Source organism: Patiria miniata, unplaced genomic scaffold (genome assembly GCF_015706575.1).
Source record: "Patiria miniata isolate m_02_andy unplaced genomic scaffold, ASM1570657v1 HiC_scaffold_9, whole genome shotgun sequence".
NCBI lineage: Eukaryota > Metazoa > Echinodermata > Asteroidea > Valvatida > Asterinidae > Patiria > Patiria miniata.
In genome coordinates, this window is record NW_024037076.1 from 9,018,015 (window position 1) to 9,034,393 (window position 16,379).

At 39.6% G+C, this 16,379-nt stretch overlaps 1 protein-coding gene and 1 long non-coding RNA gene across 2 annotated transcripts; both read right to left on the bottom strand.

Annotated features, from left to right (window-relative positions):
- Window positions 1-1,083: 1,083 nt before the first annotated feature.
- LOC119720503 lies at window positions 1,084-7,328 on the bottom strand. The gene is made up of 2 exons (XM_038190187.1): window positions 6,819-7,328; window positions 1,084-6,591 (listed from the first exon to the last, which is right to left on the bottom strand). The coding sequence occupies exons 1-2, from the start codon at window positions 7,101-7,103 to the stop codon at window positions 1,885-1,887; spliced, it is 4,992 nt and encodes a 1,663-aa protein (XP_038046115.1). The 5' UTR covers window positions 7,104-7,328; the 3' UTR covers window positions 1,084-1,884.
- Window positions 7,329-10,563: 3,235 nt separating this feature from the next.
- LOC119720504 lies at window positions 10,564-12,250 on the bottom strand. The gene is made up of 2 exons (XR_005270096.1): window positions 10,981-12,250; window positions 10,564-10,835 (listed from the first exon to the last, which is right to left on the bottom strand). It is a non-coding gene; the product is annotated as an uncharacterized LOC119720504 (long non-coding RNA).
- Window positions 12,251-16,379: the final 4,129 nt, after the last annotated feature.

The following is a 16,379-nucleotide window of genomic DNA, read 5'->3' on the forward strand; positions in this document are numbered from 1 at the left end:
TCAGGGTTCAGTAGCCAGGCGATATGACGGGTTAAACATGCCAAGGCCAGGGACAGCACAGCACATGACAGAACGCTATGCCTACACAGATGGTTGTCCAATTACGACTAATAACAACTGTCCGATTCGCTTTATTAACAATTAGTTATCGTGTCATAACATGTACTTATTTTGCCACACTCGTCTGTATTCCCATCGGAATTGGAAAGCCACAGAGTGACCAGTCAAACTCCAATGATTTTGAAATCATATTATTGTTTCGTGTGTTACATGCTGTCGCAATCACCGAAAATATAAGCCACATGTAACCCAACCGTTTTATTAGAAAAGTCATATAGGAAGGGTTTGACAAATTGCAGGAAAGGCGTTGTAAAAAAGGAGGACATTTATTCGCGCCCTTTCCGTGTCCGATGTTGGCCGTAACGATAATTGGACAGACTCGTCAGTAGTGTAGTCTAAGCATTTGACCTCGTTTTCCGGTGGAGGATCATGATCCTCATCGAGGATCATATCGGTTACCCCGCCGAGGATCATAGGAGGAGGGGTGGGGTGTGTGTCTGTGACGAGATGACGTCATGGATCGAATGACAAATCGATGAGGTGGGGATTAGCGCTGCCACGGGTATTGTAATGGTAGAAGACAATGGGGCGACAAAAGTAGTAAGAGCGAAAGCGGGCGGACGACGATATAAACAATGGGCGCGTGTTTGAATGGGTTTATCGTGACAATAACAAAATATTAAAAGCCACGTGTATCCAAAAAAATATATATGTACATGTATTGTATATAAACATGTATATATCCTTAACCAATACATACACACAAAACTAAATAAAAGACTACTCGGGGTGCCTAAAACCAACCGGAACTCACCAGAACATTCCTTGAGTGGTCAACGGGCGATATACATGTACAGTTTTCAAGTATTTTATTCATAACACTGCAAACATATAATACTAAATTACAATCAATGCTAAATTTATAGTAATGTACAATATTAGTAAAATAATAAATAATTAAAAACAAACTATTAATTATAATAGTCAATAAATAAATAAATAAATAAAAAAATAACAAAAAGGAATAAAAAGAATTAAAAAGAACAAAAAAAAAATGATTAGGTTCAGCACCCAGATTATTCTCAAAATGATGGGAAAAAAACAACAAATTTGGTTTACACTTATTAGTCAGTCTGCCCTTATAAGTTTAATTTCTCGTATTTGAACAAACTTTAAATAAAAATCATAATACAAAAACAAAAACCACCATTTGCCGTCCCGCCGACTCGCATTAAGATGCGTTGTGTATTTCGCAATTATTTTGCGTTGTGTATTTCGACTCCCCGCGTTAAAAAAAAAAAATTCATCCACATTTGTTATTTTCGTAATTATCAGAATTCCGTTCAGTTGCTCCGTTTACGCGAGCATGTTCAGTACATGTAGTTCGATTGCAGAGAGTTTTGAAGAAACTTCAATGACCACTTTTGTTTAGATAAGTTTTTCGAACTTCGTATGTAAAACAAACAACTAATAAATATTGAGAAAAAAATGAAGTAAAACAATTTGTTTTTCGTCCACAACATAATTCCAATTCAATAATTCCAATGATTGAAAGACAATTAAAATGTACAATATTTTTGTATTAAAGTAAGGAAAAAACACATTTCCAGGGACATTAGACGTTTTATAAGAATATAGTGTTTGTTTTGTGAAGTATGAAACTGGTAAACACACATAATTCAAAACAACTTCGTGGGCAAAGTGATGTGGAAAAGCGAGCTCATAACTCTTTCCACAATCTTTTGTTTTGTTATTGAAAAAAAAAAAAAAAAAAAATTAAGATAAAAATCTGATATTCGTTATGGTAAATAGCCTACTACCATTTTACAAATCAAGATACGAGGTAGATACACCGTCCGAGGCTACTTTTCTCTTCGGATAGAGATAGCTGAAAGCTGTTTTCACTTGTTCGTACGTGTACATGCCGTCGTGTTGCATCCTGAATCCTCGGTTGACTCCTCCACTAGCTGTCTGGGATGTTATGACCTCCATGTACTGTTGCTTGGTGATGTCATTATTGGCCTTGTTGAGCCCTTTGCAGCTGATCTTATTCTTGGATCCGAAGCAGTAGTAGGTCTTACTGCAGAGAGCAATAATCCCATCGCCTTCCCACTCCACCTTAAACAACCCTGGAGTCCGCTTGTCGTAGGCGCGGTGAGGGGCGGTGTCGTCGCGGGGAAACCACTGGTGCTTCTCTCTCAAGTACTGCTCCTTCATCTCCTCCTTGATGACATCGTCTAAAGTATTTCCCGAGATGGCGAGATAAGCCGAATCCGTGTCCATCTCGCACATCTGGAAGTCAGAGGGGTGGACAAACTTGATTAAGAAGTCATAATAGAACTCCAGCATGCGCAATTTCGCGAACTGATAAACAAAGAAGCCTATTTGGAGCGGTAAATTGAGCCGGATCATCTTCTTAGCCATGTCCACTTCGTACACGTCATCATCAAGCGCGTGAAGTGCGCGGAAATGGGACTTGTTGACGTACCGAGGAGCATCTGCATCGTTGCACACGCGGACGTTCATGTGTCGCTCCTGATTGGTGACCGTCTTCCCGTAGGCCGAGTTCCCCAGCAGCTTCATAGTGTCGGCCAAGATAGCTTTACTCGGGTCAGAATCTCCAGCCCTCCTCGCGTCACTCACCGCATCGCCGAACGCCTCGAAACACTTATTCTTTTTGAACTGGATAACTTCGTGTACGTGGAGGACCTCCAGACCATGATTGAGATACCATTGGAGGAGGGGAGTGGCCAACAAGATGCGTGTGCCGAACATGCTGCCAATCAAACTGCGCCGTGGTGTATTCATGATTCCTTCTCTCTCGGCATAACTTTGCATGTGGTCACCGATGTCATTTCTGGTAATATCTATGTTCTTAAAAATAGGTGGCATTTCAGCAAAGTGATCTCTCGAGGCCTCAGGTACTTGGATATCACACTCGATCAGACCGAACATGGACCCATCCATGACTGCTTCGAGGATCTCCCGTTGAGTCATATTTGCCTTACCGCAGTGAGGCAGTCTTGACGTTTGTAGAAAGCTTTCCACCGTCTGATCAGTTGCCTGTAGTTGACGCCATTCACACTCCCACATTTCGACCAGGTTGTACCCCTGCTGACGAATGTACGCAGAAGTCTCTTCTGTTTGACGCCTGAGATCGTCTCTGCTCACTTTTCTGACTTTGTTGAATTCATTGGGATTCAAGTGACATGGATGCCCGTGCCAGTAACAACCGTGGAACTGGTAGACTGTGTTGGTGTCGCTGCAGTAGCCATCCACCGGAATCATTCGCTCACACACACGCTTTTCCGTGCTATTGAATTGATGCCGAATGTGGACATCTTCGCAATGGGCCACCCAGTCTAGCCACTCTGTGGCCATAACACCGAATTTATGGCTCCTGATTGGCTTGAAGTCTTGGTCGGCCCGTCTCCTTATACACGTCCCCACAGGCATCTCTTGCATCAGAGACCATAAGTACAGGGCATTGGCGTCAAATCCTACGATGTTTTGACACAGTTTGGTGCCTCCCCGGATGAATGTTTTCCCCTTCTCATGGTATCGATGGAAGACGAGAGACGGGCCACCCACGATGTTGTCTTTGAGTTTGTAATAAAGGTCCTTGTTCGCTTCGTCTATGAGGCTGAAGAAGGTGTCTTTCGGCAGTGTAAGGAATAGGTAGTGTAGTGACAGACCCGGGACCGAGATGGCGCATTTAAACATGTCCATCTGCCGCTGTCTGTAGAATGCAAACATCTTGTCTACCGCATCGAGAAAAGGAACCACGTCCAGGTTGTTGTACCAAACGAGAAAATCCCGTACTGTGTTCATACTGTGCTCCTTCCACACGCTCTGGCAGTACTGGTATTCCTCCTCGGATATGTTGCATCCCTTCAACTTGCTGTAGAAGGCCTGATGAGGTGGAAGTGACCCGACTTCAAGTTTGTCCAGATCATCTACCCACTCGTACGGGAAAAATCCTTTGGTGAGGGGGCAGTCGTACGCCTTTAAAAATTTTGCGTAGCTGTATCCGGGAGCAAGGTAATTGGTGATATCAAGAAACTTCAACTTCTCGGTTTTGAGGGCCATGTACGTGCTGGTTCTTTTGATGATCAATTTCAGAGGATCTGTTTCTTGAAGTACCGGGTACAGATAACGCTTGATGACGTTGATATCGTATTTCCCAGAGTTGAAACCCAGTACCGGTAACTCTTGAAGATATTCGTCTAACTGCTCCCTGAGTTTGTTGATGTGCTTGTGCAGTTTGCTTTGCGGCATTGACTCGCTTTGCATGTCCTCAATCATCTCATCCATCTTCTCAAAAATGACTTCATATTTCTCCAGAAGTGTGTCGTACGCAGCCAGACTGATGGTATGTAAGTAGTCGACCATGTCTGATACCAGTTCACGCGGGTTGCCGTTACTGACAAAACACCGTGGTGCCTCGTAGTCCGGAATATTACTGGCTATGCTGCAACTGAGTAACTCGTGACGTGCTTCCCATCGCAGTTTTGCGTCTCGCTGGCGCATTGAGGGAGATACGGATTGGAAGTAGCATTCGTAATCGAACGTGGCCCTGTAGGGGTAATATTTCATGTCCTCCTCTACATCTATGCCGACCTCGGATAACTTGTCGAAGATTGTTAAAGGCAGTTGGTAAGAACCCCCACTAAACTTGTGTTTAACGTTGACGTCACACGTGATCTCATGGGTCATAAGATTCCACGATCTTGTAAACACGGTGTTGCACTTGGAGCAGGCGTACGATCGGCTGTACTTACTGAGATCAGAAATGTAGGAGAAATGATTTCCCCACAGGTTAAGATACAGAGTATCGGGATAGCGGCGGTGAGAACGCCTGATCAGTTCCACCTGGATCGTGGGTTTGTTCGGACATTGTTCCTCCCCTGTCATCTTATCAACCTCGTTCGCGTCATCATCATCGTCATCGATCTCTGCCGGCAGCAACGTGTACACCTGCACATTCACCTTAAACACCACCTCGGCAATGGCCAGCTCATCCATCGTTATGCCGTCTACCCGATCTTTACCCGCAGCCTGGCGGTATGTTTCGACCAGATGATGTACTGCTTTTTCAGTCGAGTGTGAATTGGTTCCCCTATGCACGGCCAGACAACGAAAGAAACAAAAATTGTCATCCAGCATCTTTCCGGTGTTTGTGTTTCGGAGCAAATTTGTCAGACCCCGATTGTTAGCGACGTAGTGCGGAAGTTTCTCAACGGGTGAGCCGATGGGAAACTGCGGCATTTTGTTGACGTAGACCGTCACGTTGGTGGTTGCTGCAACGGTCCACTTTGTGTCGGGACGACGCAGAATTCCGTACTGTAAGATGTCAGTCTCTCGGACTCTCTCCCTTACACGATCCATGTCTTGTTCCGTTGCCACAGTCTCCGGGGTAGAGAACAGCCTCGCATTATTTTGACTGGCGTGAAAGTACCTCAGCTGACCCGTCTCCGAATGACGTAGGATAAACCCAAACGATAAGTTGATCTTTACTCGGCATCGAAGGCGCTGAAATATCATTCTCAACGCCAAATCTACGTCTATGGTCGAGTTTCCAGCCAGTCGAAAATTGTATACATCTTGAATGCGGCGGCCGGTTGTGTAATGCGTGCGAATGGGCAGCCAGTGTCGACGGAGAGCTTTGAGAATATCATCAGCCTCTTGCAAGTTTTCTTCGCCGAAATCATCAGCTGGAAACTCGCGGGGATCTTCGGGAACAGTTTCAGGTGACTCAGGACGGGAAATTTGATGTGATAACGGTTCTTCGTGTATTGACGGTGGAGTTGCACCGCTTTCGTGGTAGGTTTTGATGTGTCTCCTTAGGCTGTCATGTCGACTGAAAGACTTGTCACACAGCGGGCAGATGTGCCCCTGTGATGCCTGTGGTGGGGAAGGTAGTGGTACGCCAGTCGGTGATGTTGAAGTAAGGACATTGGGATCAGCCTCCATCATATCGGGGTCTTCTTTGTTCTCAGAGACGAATTGACTGGGTTCGGGGTTTGGCTCGAACGATATTGGATAAGATGCCGACACTCCACGGTGGTCGTTTTGAAGATGACGCAACATATGACTTACTCTCTGGAAAACGTCTCCGCAGGCTGAACAGGTTGATTTCGTAATACTTGGGCTTTTGGCCTGGGGAGGGTTACAGTCAGTTCCGGCTTCAGCAATGGTCGACCCTGCACTCTCTTGACCCGAAATTTGACGGGTGGTGGACGGCAGCTGATCTGCGCTGTGGTTCTTGCGATGCCGTTTTAAGTTGTCGGGACGAGAGAACACTTTGTTGCAAACCGGACAGGTCACGGCCTTCCTGTTGACACTCGGACCGCTCTCGTGAAGCTTGCGGTGTCGGATGAGGTTGGTCAACTGACGGAAGACCTTTCCACACGTCCCACATGGGTATCGTCCACCTTTGGCTGCCCTTTCGCCTTGTTCTTGACCCCCTCGTCCATCCTGCAATCCTTGCTGCTTCACCGCGGCTGACGGCTCGGGAGGAACGTCAACAATCTGCAGGTGTGGAGAAAAAGAAACAGGATCGTTAGTACATAATGTTCACTTTTATATACATGTTTTAACATAAAATGCGATGAATACATAGACATTTCGATTTTATTAACTACATTACTAAATAAGGAAAACAAAATTTGAGTCTCAACAAGATGGTTTGTAAATTCACAGTAATGTACAGTGTATCTGAGTGATATTTGTTTTTCAGACGGTTGTTTTATACTTACCATAAGCTGATCTTCATCTTGATCGATGTCCCACTCCTCCTGCAAGCATCGAAGGAACTGGTCACTGGGAGGGGTGCTTGTCGGAAAGGGTTTCATGGCTCCCTGATGGCTCATTTTGAAACTTGAGGGTATCTGGGTTATATGAGGAAAAAAATTGTTAATGTAAAGACAAAACTCATACCATTCCTCTACAAATGTAGATGTACATGTATTATTGTACACGTTGCAGTTAATAGGACACTTACTCGAGACTCGAGATCGATGTGACGATGTCAATGTCCACATTCAAACTGATCCTCTTGATGACAATCCTCAACTTATATACCTTCCAGATGACGAAAATCTCTCCTTTTTTCCACAAAATCTAAAAATAGCGCAGCATATTTATTGTTATGCTAATAAAAGAACGGTACGTTGAAATACTGTTTGAATATTAATTTTCTTTTTTTTTTTTAAGTAGGCCTACTCTTTTTTTTTTTAACTTAATCTAAAAATAGCGCAGCATATTTATAAAAGAACACTACGTTTTAAATATAATGTTTGATTGAATTTTCATTTCTTTTTTCTTTCCTCTTAAGTATTTTTTTTTTTTTTAAATTAACGAAGAAATGGAAAAAAAAAAAGTTGATTGCGTTCACGTTGGTAAACAAGGTGCCTCTTATAACAATGTAATTCGGAAATGAGCAAGAAAGGAGCAAAAGAGCAAGGCAGGAGTAAGAAAAGAGCAAGAAAAGAGCAAAAGAGCAAGAAAAGAGCAAGAAAAGAGCAAAAGAGACAAGAAAGGAGCAAAAGAGCAAGAAAGGAGCAAGAAAAGAGCAAAGGAGCAAGAAAAGAGCAAGAAAAGAGCAAAAGAGCGAAAGAGTAAGAAAAGAGCAAGAAAAGAGCAAGAAAAGAGCAAAGGAGCAAGAAAAGAGCAAGAAAGAGCAAAAGAGCAAGACAAGAGCAAGAAAAGAGCAAGAAAAGAGCACGAAAAGAGCAAAAGAGCAAGAAAGGAGCAAGAAAAGAGCAAGAAAGGAGCAAGAAAAGAGCAAGAAAAGAGCAAAAGAGCAAAAAAAAGAGCAATAGAGCGAAAGAGTAAGAAAAGAGCAAGAAAAAAAAAACCAGCAAACGAACAAGAAGAAAGTAAGACATGAAACGAAGGAGCATTAAAAGAGCAAGACGTGAGCAGATGAGCACTAAAAGAGCAAGGGGTGAGCAAAAGAGCCCGAGCAGCTGAAATGAGTAGCTACATATCAAATGTTTTCATCCGGATTTTAGATTCGGACCTTATGAAGTAAGCTTTGGTGTTTTAACGTGGCCGTGTTTGTTCAGTGTGTACTTTTCTATGGTTTGATATTGAGTTACGGCTTGTGTTGAAGCGTCTTGTACGTCTTGTGGGTTACTTCAATGTTATTTCTTGTTTTCTAATACCCTGCGTTTGTTTTGTTTTGCGACAAACTATATATTTAATGAATACGTACACATTTATATATATATAATAGTATTCGATTCAAGAAAGCATGTCAAGAACTGTATCTATTAAATTTCACCTTCATCCGCAATTGGGTAATGCTCTTTCGTCTACATTCACACACCGCGTCTCGATAGTTGGCAATCATAGAGTGTTCCTTATTTGTTATACATGTAGGATTATCTTCGAACTCTATAATACGCATTCGGCGCTAATCCTCACGATCGATTTGTCCATCGATCCATGACGTCACTACGCCACAGACACACCTCGTTTTATGATCCTCGTCGGGGTTACCGATATGATCCTCGATGAGGATCATGATCCTCCACAAAATAATTTAAAAAAAATTACAATGTAACAAACATAAAAATCAAGTCACAAAAAAAAAGAGAGAAAAATTGTAACTCGTTGTACAAACCCATGTCACTATTAATGAAGAGCGGGAGACGTTTAATCCGTCAATAAAACACAAACGAAGGTAAATTTGTTGGACAAAAACGGATTAATACTGTGAAGAACTGATCAACGAAGGTCCACTCGTTTTATTTTGATTTTTAAGTTGAGATTTTTTTTTATTTTTTTTTTTATTACATGTATACGTAGTGTATACATTTACCACTCAATTGTTTAGCAAATAGTCATAATGCTTTTGTGTTAATAAAAGTATAAGTAAAATTAATTAAAATAAATCTTCAAAAGACAGAATCTCGAAGCCTGAATGTGTCTTTATTCGCGTGTGAGAACTGCGTTGCCCTAAGGGGACAAAATATGTTACAAACACTGTGCAAGTCAACTCTATCTTCTTTTACACATGTATTTCACTTATTGTTAAAGTGCCCATGAAATGGTGTTTGTTTGTTTGGTTTTTTTTTTTTTTTTTTTTTTTTTTTTTTTTTAATGCAAACATTGAACTGTCCGGTTTGCAACGGACCTTTGTGTCCCATGTAGCCTTAATTTAAATTTCATTTTACCGTTTTCAAGGGAATTTTGATACTTTTTTATGTTAATGCCAAGTTCAATTTTATTAACAAAATAGTAATGTCATATCAGACACAAAAAGTTGCCAGAATTCTGGATATTTCACTGACGTAAACTTTTAATTTTTTTTTATTATTCATTTGTGTGTGGTCCGTGATGGCAGTAAATCAGTGAGCAAACTGTTCTCCCAAATATTTTTAAAGAGCAAATTTTTGGGGTTCACAATAAAAAAAAACCCATAAATATGAACGTGTCTAATTGAATGACATTACGGCAACAGCACCCTCAGTTGTTTTGGAAAAACATGGAACATTTTAAAAGTTGAAAGAAGTGTGCTTTCCAATGTAGTTAATTTAAAAAAAAAAAAGGATACCAATTAGTTTTCATTTATTAAAAAGCAGAACAAAATAAGTTCCGCAATGATATTCACTGCGGGGGGGGGGGGCTATTGGAATTATTAAATGAACGTTTTAAAAAAAAAAAAACCAAACAAATTAATAATAATTAAAAAAAAAAAGACATATACATGTACATGTACAAATAAATAAATTATAGAAGCTGCAGATTGATGTTAAAGATAATGTGTGTAAATATTCATATTGTACTTGCATTGATAAGTGAAAGTTTCTTTTTTTTGAAGTTGACTTTTTTTTTTCTTTTTCTAAAATGTTACCTGCATTATTATTCGGCCTCCTTTCCATTAACGTTCATAAAGATCTATAATCGTAAATAAAATGAATCTGCATCAAGTAATGAAACGTATCGCTGCTCAAAGTATGTACATTTACGACTGAATTTGTTAAGTTTGCTACAAATATAAGAAATAAATTAGAACAAATCTTTAAAAGACACAGAATCTTGAAGCTTGAATGAGTCTTTGTTCGTATGTGAGCACTAGCTGCGTTGCACTTAGGGAAATATTCACTGACACTATAGAGTCAACTACATCTTCATTAAGCGTAAACAAAAACAAATACATATGTACACTCAATTCGTACTCTAATTAAAGAAGTTCAGATTGCTGTTAAAAATGTGTAAATATTTTTAACATATCTGAATTGGTAAATGTTTTTAATGTTATGCATTACTACGTGTGATATTATTTCATGTATTATATTCATTTATATCTTATTTATTTATTTATTTATTTTTTTGTCGTTGTAAACGCGTCTTTGTTCTCAAATTTAGCTTAATAAGTGGAGTCCCCTAAAATAGCGCAATAAACGTTTGGAAAACATCATGGGTACAGAAAAGTTATACATATAAATCTGAGTGTTAAACCATATTCTAAAGTGTTGTTGATTTTTTTTTTTCTTTTTCTTTAGCGAGATACACAACGATTTTACGTTGGCGTGGTTTATCTCAAAGGCCTATGCACTAGTACATGTAACTCAACTCAATTCTTTTACAAAAGAACGAAATAAATTCGATTAAAATTTAAGATATATAACAATGACAAATAAATTTTAATGCGATTCTTGAATGACTTGTTATGGAGCCTAAATGTCTTATGTCACTTGAGTGTGCACTATAACTCCGCTTCTTCCTTTGATCACAGTGGTGGACATGCTGATGAGAGGTGGACCCTGAAGCAGTGAGAGAGAAATAAAACATATGTACCAATTATCATCCGAACGATTCTACATCATGTATCTTACCTTTGCAAACTCATTTAGAAGAAAGAAAAATAAACATCGGGTGATAAAAATGTCTCATGAGACATAAACTTACCTTGAATTTGTGCGATCGTTCAGGAGATTCGGGACTGGATGAGATAAAAACGCGGACGTAAAGTGCGGTCACCTTGTCGTTTTGTCGATGCACACCAAACATTCAGCTGACGTTGAATGTTCGCACCGCCGATCGATTGTGCACATAGAGTGTGTAAAAACACCACGAATTCGGACTGGACGATCGGACAAGTCCAGACTGGTCTTCTTGTTTGTCGTCCATCGATGACTCATCGCTGTGACGTCACTGGGAATGTGCTTGGGAACATTCGAGAACACCGCACGCGTATTCGGAGTGGAAGACTGGACAAGTCTGGACTGGTGGACTGGTCATCATGTTTGTCGTCCATCGATGACTCATCGCTGTGACATCATTGGGTTTCCCCACTCAAATACAAAGGCCATTGTGATAGCTCGGACCCGTTTTGTGGGTGTATGATGTGCGACACGACGGCGATCGGCAACTACCGATACTAATGAACGGTATTATTTCTTCCCCATAAATGCTATGGCCTTTACTTACACGGATGATCTATAAATACTATTGGTAAATTGTATGTTAAAGTACTACGAATCATTTGCAAGAATTGACGAACAAATACGCGTCTAGTTCGACCCTTCCAGAAATCCCTTGCGAAAAAGAGATCATCGAAGTGACTTTTTAAAATTGCACATACATGTACATGTACGTCAATATCAGTCGTGATATATTTATATGCATCGTGTGGTAATAGCAAACAGAAAGAAAATCGTGCTGGTTGTCACAACCTCCGCAATAATAACAAGCGTTCGATTTTTCCAAAATTTCATTGACCGGGTAACCAAGATTCTGCAATCACGAAAAGACAGAAAACCTTATTTTGAGAGTATTTTAACAACAAAAAAAGTATTCATCTTCGGTAATTTTGTACTCCGGGACGACGCTATTGAGGTTCAGGCCAAAACAGTCTACCCGAAAACGACGGCTGGACGTTTTGTTTGGTGCGCAATTTGCCAAACGACACAGAAACGTTATTGGTTTCGCAATAAACATTCGAACGACGAAGATACGTCAGTGAGACCATTTTGTGCACCAACTATAAAGCATATTTTTCTTAACAGAGACAAAATCAATCATCAAAAAACAGTAATTTGCTTTTTTAAAGAAAAAAAAAGTAAAGGCTAATTAAAATGAGCTTCACGAGATTGGTAAACTCGGTTAATAATTTTATGAACAATGTTTTACTAACATTTTTTTTTTGCAAGTAACGATCCTTTTTGGAACGTTTCCTATTTTAACGACTATGTGCGATTTAACTAGTGTGTCCGTGCAAACTACATCAACCCCCCCCCCAAAAAAAAAATGTAAATGAAACTCAAACCCAAACATAAAAAAAAATATAAATATAAACTTCAGTTACAACCTTTCTGTGTCTGTCTTCTGGTCTTACATTTAGACATTACCTTTATTAAAACCACGATTTTTTTTTTCTTCAGTTTGTCTGCATGTACACTATGACTTTAAGCTTGCTCAATGGCAGCAGTGCCCCGTCGAGAACAAAACACAAGAAAGAAAAAAAGGGAATGAAACGTTTATTTTGACGGAAAAGACAGATCTATCCAGCAATACACATTGTACAATAAAACATGTTTAAACATTACATCGCTTTTAACACTATTTACCTCATCATATACGTACGGGCTTAAAATACACAAAAAGTGCGCTCCAGTGCCTGACAATCGTTTGCATATCCTCTACCAACAATACCCATTCAGCGCTAATCCCCACCTCATCGATTTGTCATTCGATCCATGACGTCATCTCGTCACAGACACACACCCCACCCCTCCTCCTATGATCCTCGGCGGGGTAACCGATATGATCCTCGATGAGGATCATGATCCTCCACCGGAAAACGAGGTCAAATGCTTAGACTACACTACTCTCGTCTTGCGATTTGTGTGATTCAAAGCCATCATATACCGTACGTGCCCCAAGATTCATGATTAAAACAAAGTTAAATCCTTGAAGCCATGCTATGTGGAAACTACTATAGTGTGGCACCTTCTTGACATTTCGACAGGCAGTGGTCATTCAAACAGACTTTTAATTTTGTCGTGGGTCTGGCCTTCTGACCTTCTGGGGCACATGGATTTTTCTGACGTAGGCCTACATGTTTTGAGTTGAAAACGGGGAAAACAAAATAAGGCGAACTTTCATCCGGCATTATAGTAACGCTGCTCTGGGCCAAAAAAATATTATTATAGTAACATTATTATTTGTGTCGTTTATTTTTGGGAAAAATTGGGTTGGACATTATTTTGTGGGACTTTGGGGGATTTAAGGACTTTAGCAGTCCCATAATTGTGGAACGTATGCCCGTACTCTCGTATGTATATGTGTTAAAAGTTTTCAAGTTACAAATTATTTGCCTGAATTCTGTTACACGTACGTGAATACCGGGGTCAATAAGATAATTTGATATGTGTTTCATGTCAAAGGTCATAGGTTGAAGGTCAGATGAGGTCAATAATGATGCAATTATTAACAGAAGTTAATTTGCTTTTGGGGGGGGGGGGCAGTTCGTAACATTGGGCAAGTTTTCATGGATTTTGATTAAACTGAGATGCAGTTCCCCTTGGGTGGAAAGACACAATTCTTCGAAGTGTCGAGATCAAATAACAGGTAGGGGTCATTAGAAGTAATTGTTCAAATACAATTCAAAGGTTTCTTTGTCTATCTAATTCGATGGCTTCTGATGTTACTTGGCTGGAGTGGAGTGGGGTGGTGGTACCTCTTCAGAATTGCGAGGTCAAAGGTCATATAGGGGTCGTAATTTTGAGGTCGTTAAAAATGCACGTAATGCTACTTTTTCGACCAAAAAAGAGTGTTCAGAAATTGTGCTGAAAATTAAGGTTTAGAATTCAAGGACTGCTGAAGAGTTGTGTTGAGGGCATAGTGTCAAATGTCATCGAAGGTCATTTGAGGTCATTATGAAAAAAAGTGAAAATGCTATTATTTCATACAAACATGATTACTCATACCAATGTTGCTTAGAATTAACGTTATGGAAGTCTTGAGATTTGGTGTTAAGCATTGAGGTCAAAGGTCATCAAGGGGTCATCAGAGTTCATTGTTTAAATTTGCTTTTAATGTTTCCACATCTTGGATTTTGATGTAACTTGTATTGATTGATCCTTGGGGGAAAAGGCGACACGTGCGATCCTCGTGTAATCATATTTAAAATGTCACCAGTGACATTTACGAAATTTCTCATTTCAAACTAATCCTCCAAAAAGGCAATTTGACGTTTTCCTTCCAAAGTAATGTTAGGCCATTCACCCTACCAAATATGGACATAATCGACGAATTTGGTCATTTACATTGTAGTTTCCAGAGGTTAATAAACTGTTGTATGTGTTGTGAAACTTTCAGCGGGCGAACGACCTCATCAACACCTCGTGGCGAACCGTGGCGACAAAAATGCGACTAATAGCTGTTGTCTATGTGTTGAGCTTGGTGTGAATGCACTCCCATCATTCCTTCGGATAACACCCGCCAACACCCGTACGCTTCAAAACAACGCAGCTTTCAAACAATGAGTCACCGTTTTGTTTTTTGTTTTTGTTAGGGGGATTATATTTTTTTTAGTTTTTTTTTAAATTCAGGTATAATCTGTTAACTAAAATCTTTTCTTTAAAACTAACTTTTGCAAATAAAATATGTTTGCGTGTTTTTCTGATCACTGATTTCCTTGAGGACTATGCTTCCTAGACGTCATGACGTCATTCTCTTTTTCGCCGTAAGCAACAATCATGTAATTAACGTCTGGCAATTTTTAAATTCCATTGTGTGGAGTTTTCATTACATTTTCCTTTCATTTTCGTTGGTTATCATGAACACAAGAAAAGTGATGTCCCAGTCATTGAGAATACATGAAAATCTTACGATACAATTATAATAATTACTTCAACACTCGCAGTTGATGAAGCACATACGAAAAAAAAATTGTTAAAGGGTCCGCGAAATGAAGATTTCTTCGGAACACATTTTGTGCAACTTTCTACTCCTCTTAAACTTAGGAAAACTATTTGATATCCCTTTTAGGTTAATATTATTGAAAAGTGAACTTCTTTAAACATTCCAAATTGTCCATGCTTTTCCGGACAACTGAGGGCGCTGTTGCTGTGATGTCATTTCAGGAAGACACTGTTCAGTTAAGAGTTTTTCTTTTCAAATTGTGAACACAACAATGTATTCATTGAAAGCATCTATGAGAAAAGTTTGCTCACCGGGTTACTGTCGTGTACTGACAACGAATTATCTAAGAAAAGAAAAATTTCGACAGCGAATATCCAAACTTCTGGCAACTTTTGGTGCTGAAATAGCAATAACATTGAGGTTTTTGCCCGAATGGTCATCACACTTTTGCTCATGAATATGGAAATTCGCATCAACATTAAAATGAAAAAGGCACCAAAATACCCTTGAAAATGGCAAAATGAAAATTGGAAATAAAGTAAAATGTGATACAAAGGTGTATTTTCAAGGATTGCTTAAAAAAAATAAAGGAATGACATGGGCACTTTAAAAAGTAGGCAATTTAAAATTGCAGTTGAAGTAGTGCAGTCCTATTGTTGAAATGAGTTGCCAGAAGATGAATAATCATCGTCATTGTAATTATTATTATTAAAAATTTCAGTCCCGAGACACGCGATCCCATACATGTCTGCAAAGTACACCTGATGGATTATACGCATTGTCGAGATAGCTCCATAATTGTAATTGCAGTAAGTAAAGCCGTCCATGATTATAATTGCAAAAAGTACGTTTCGCTTGTTTGAGGAAAAAAATACCGTTAGTATTTTCCTGAAGTTCTATACCCTTAGCGTGTCAATCAACGCAACCTTGAGTTATATTATGAAGTTTATAATTTGTTTATTTCAAGTGCTAATGAAAGAATCGAGAGTGCACTTCATTGCAGGCAGGCTTTTAGATCTGAACTGGTGCAGGTCCTGCAAAACAGTGCATTTCAAATACATGTTGTAATTTTTTTTTTTTACAAAAGTGCATATTGCATTTATATTGAACCAATTATTTTTTGGGTGAAATATAATCACCGAAATTACAAACGTTTGTGCCTTTTCTTTTAAAAATTCGAATTTTTTTTTTGATAATTTCTGATGGTACGAAAAAATACTGTACAGTTGTTCATCTTTCATTGAATATATTGCTGATGATAGCGTCACGTGGCCTTTTGCGATTACCACAGGAAACAAAAATGCACCATTGCATACGTGTACAAGCATCACATTCACTGTGTGGACTCCCGAACAAAAGAGGTCCACATAAATCAGGTAACAGCGACGTTGTGTGGACTTACACAAGTCCACACAGTGTTTCCCCCTCTCTTGAAAACA

Coding starts and splice junctions, on each gene's coding strand:
- LOC119720503 (XM_038190187.1), bottom strand. CDS start 7,103: ATGTGGACATTGACATCGTCACATCGATCTCGAGTCTCGAGTAAGTGT. Junction 6,592..6,818: donor AAGATGAAGATCAGCTTATG/GTAAGTATAAAA, acceptor CCACACCTGCAG/ATTGTTGACGTTCCTCCCGA.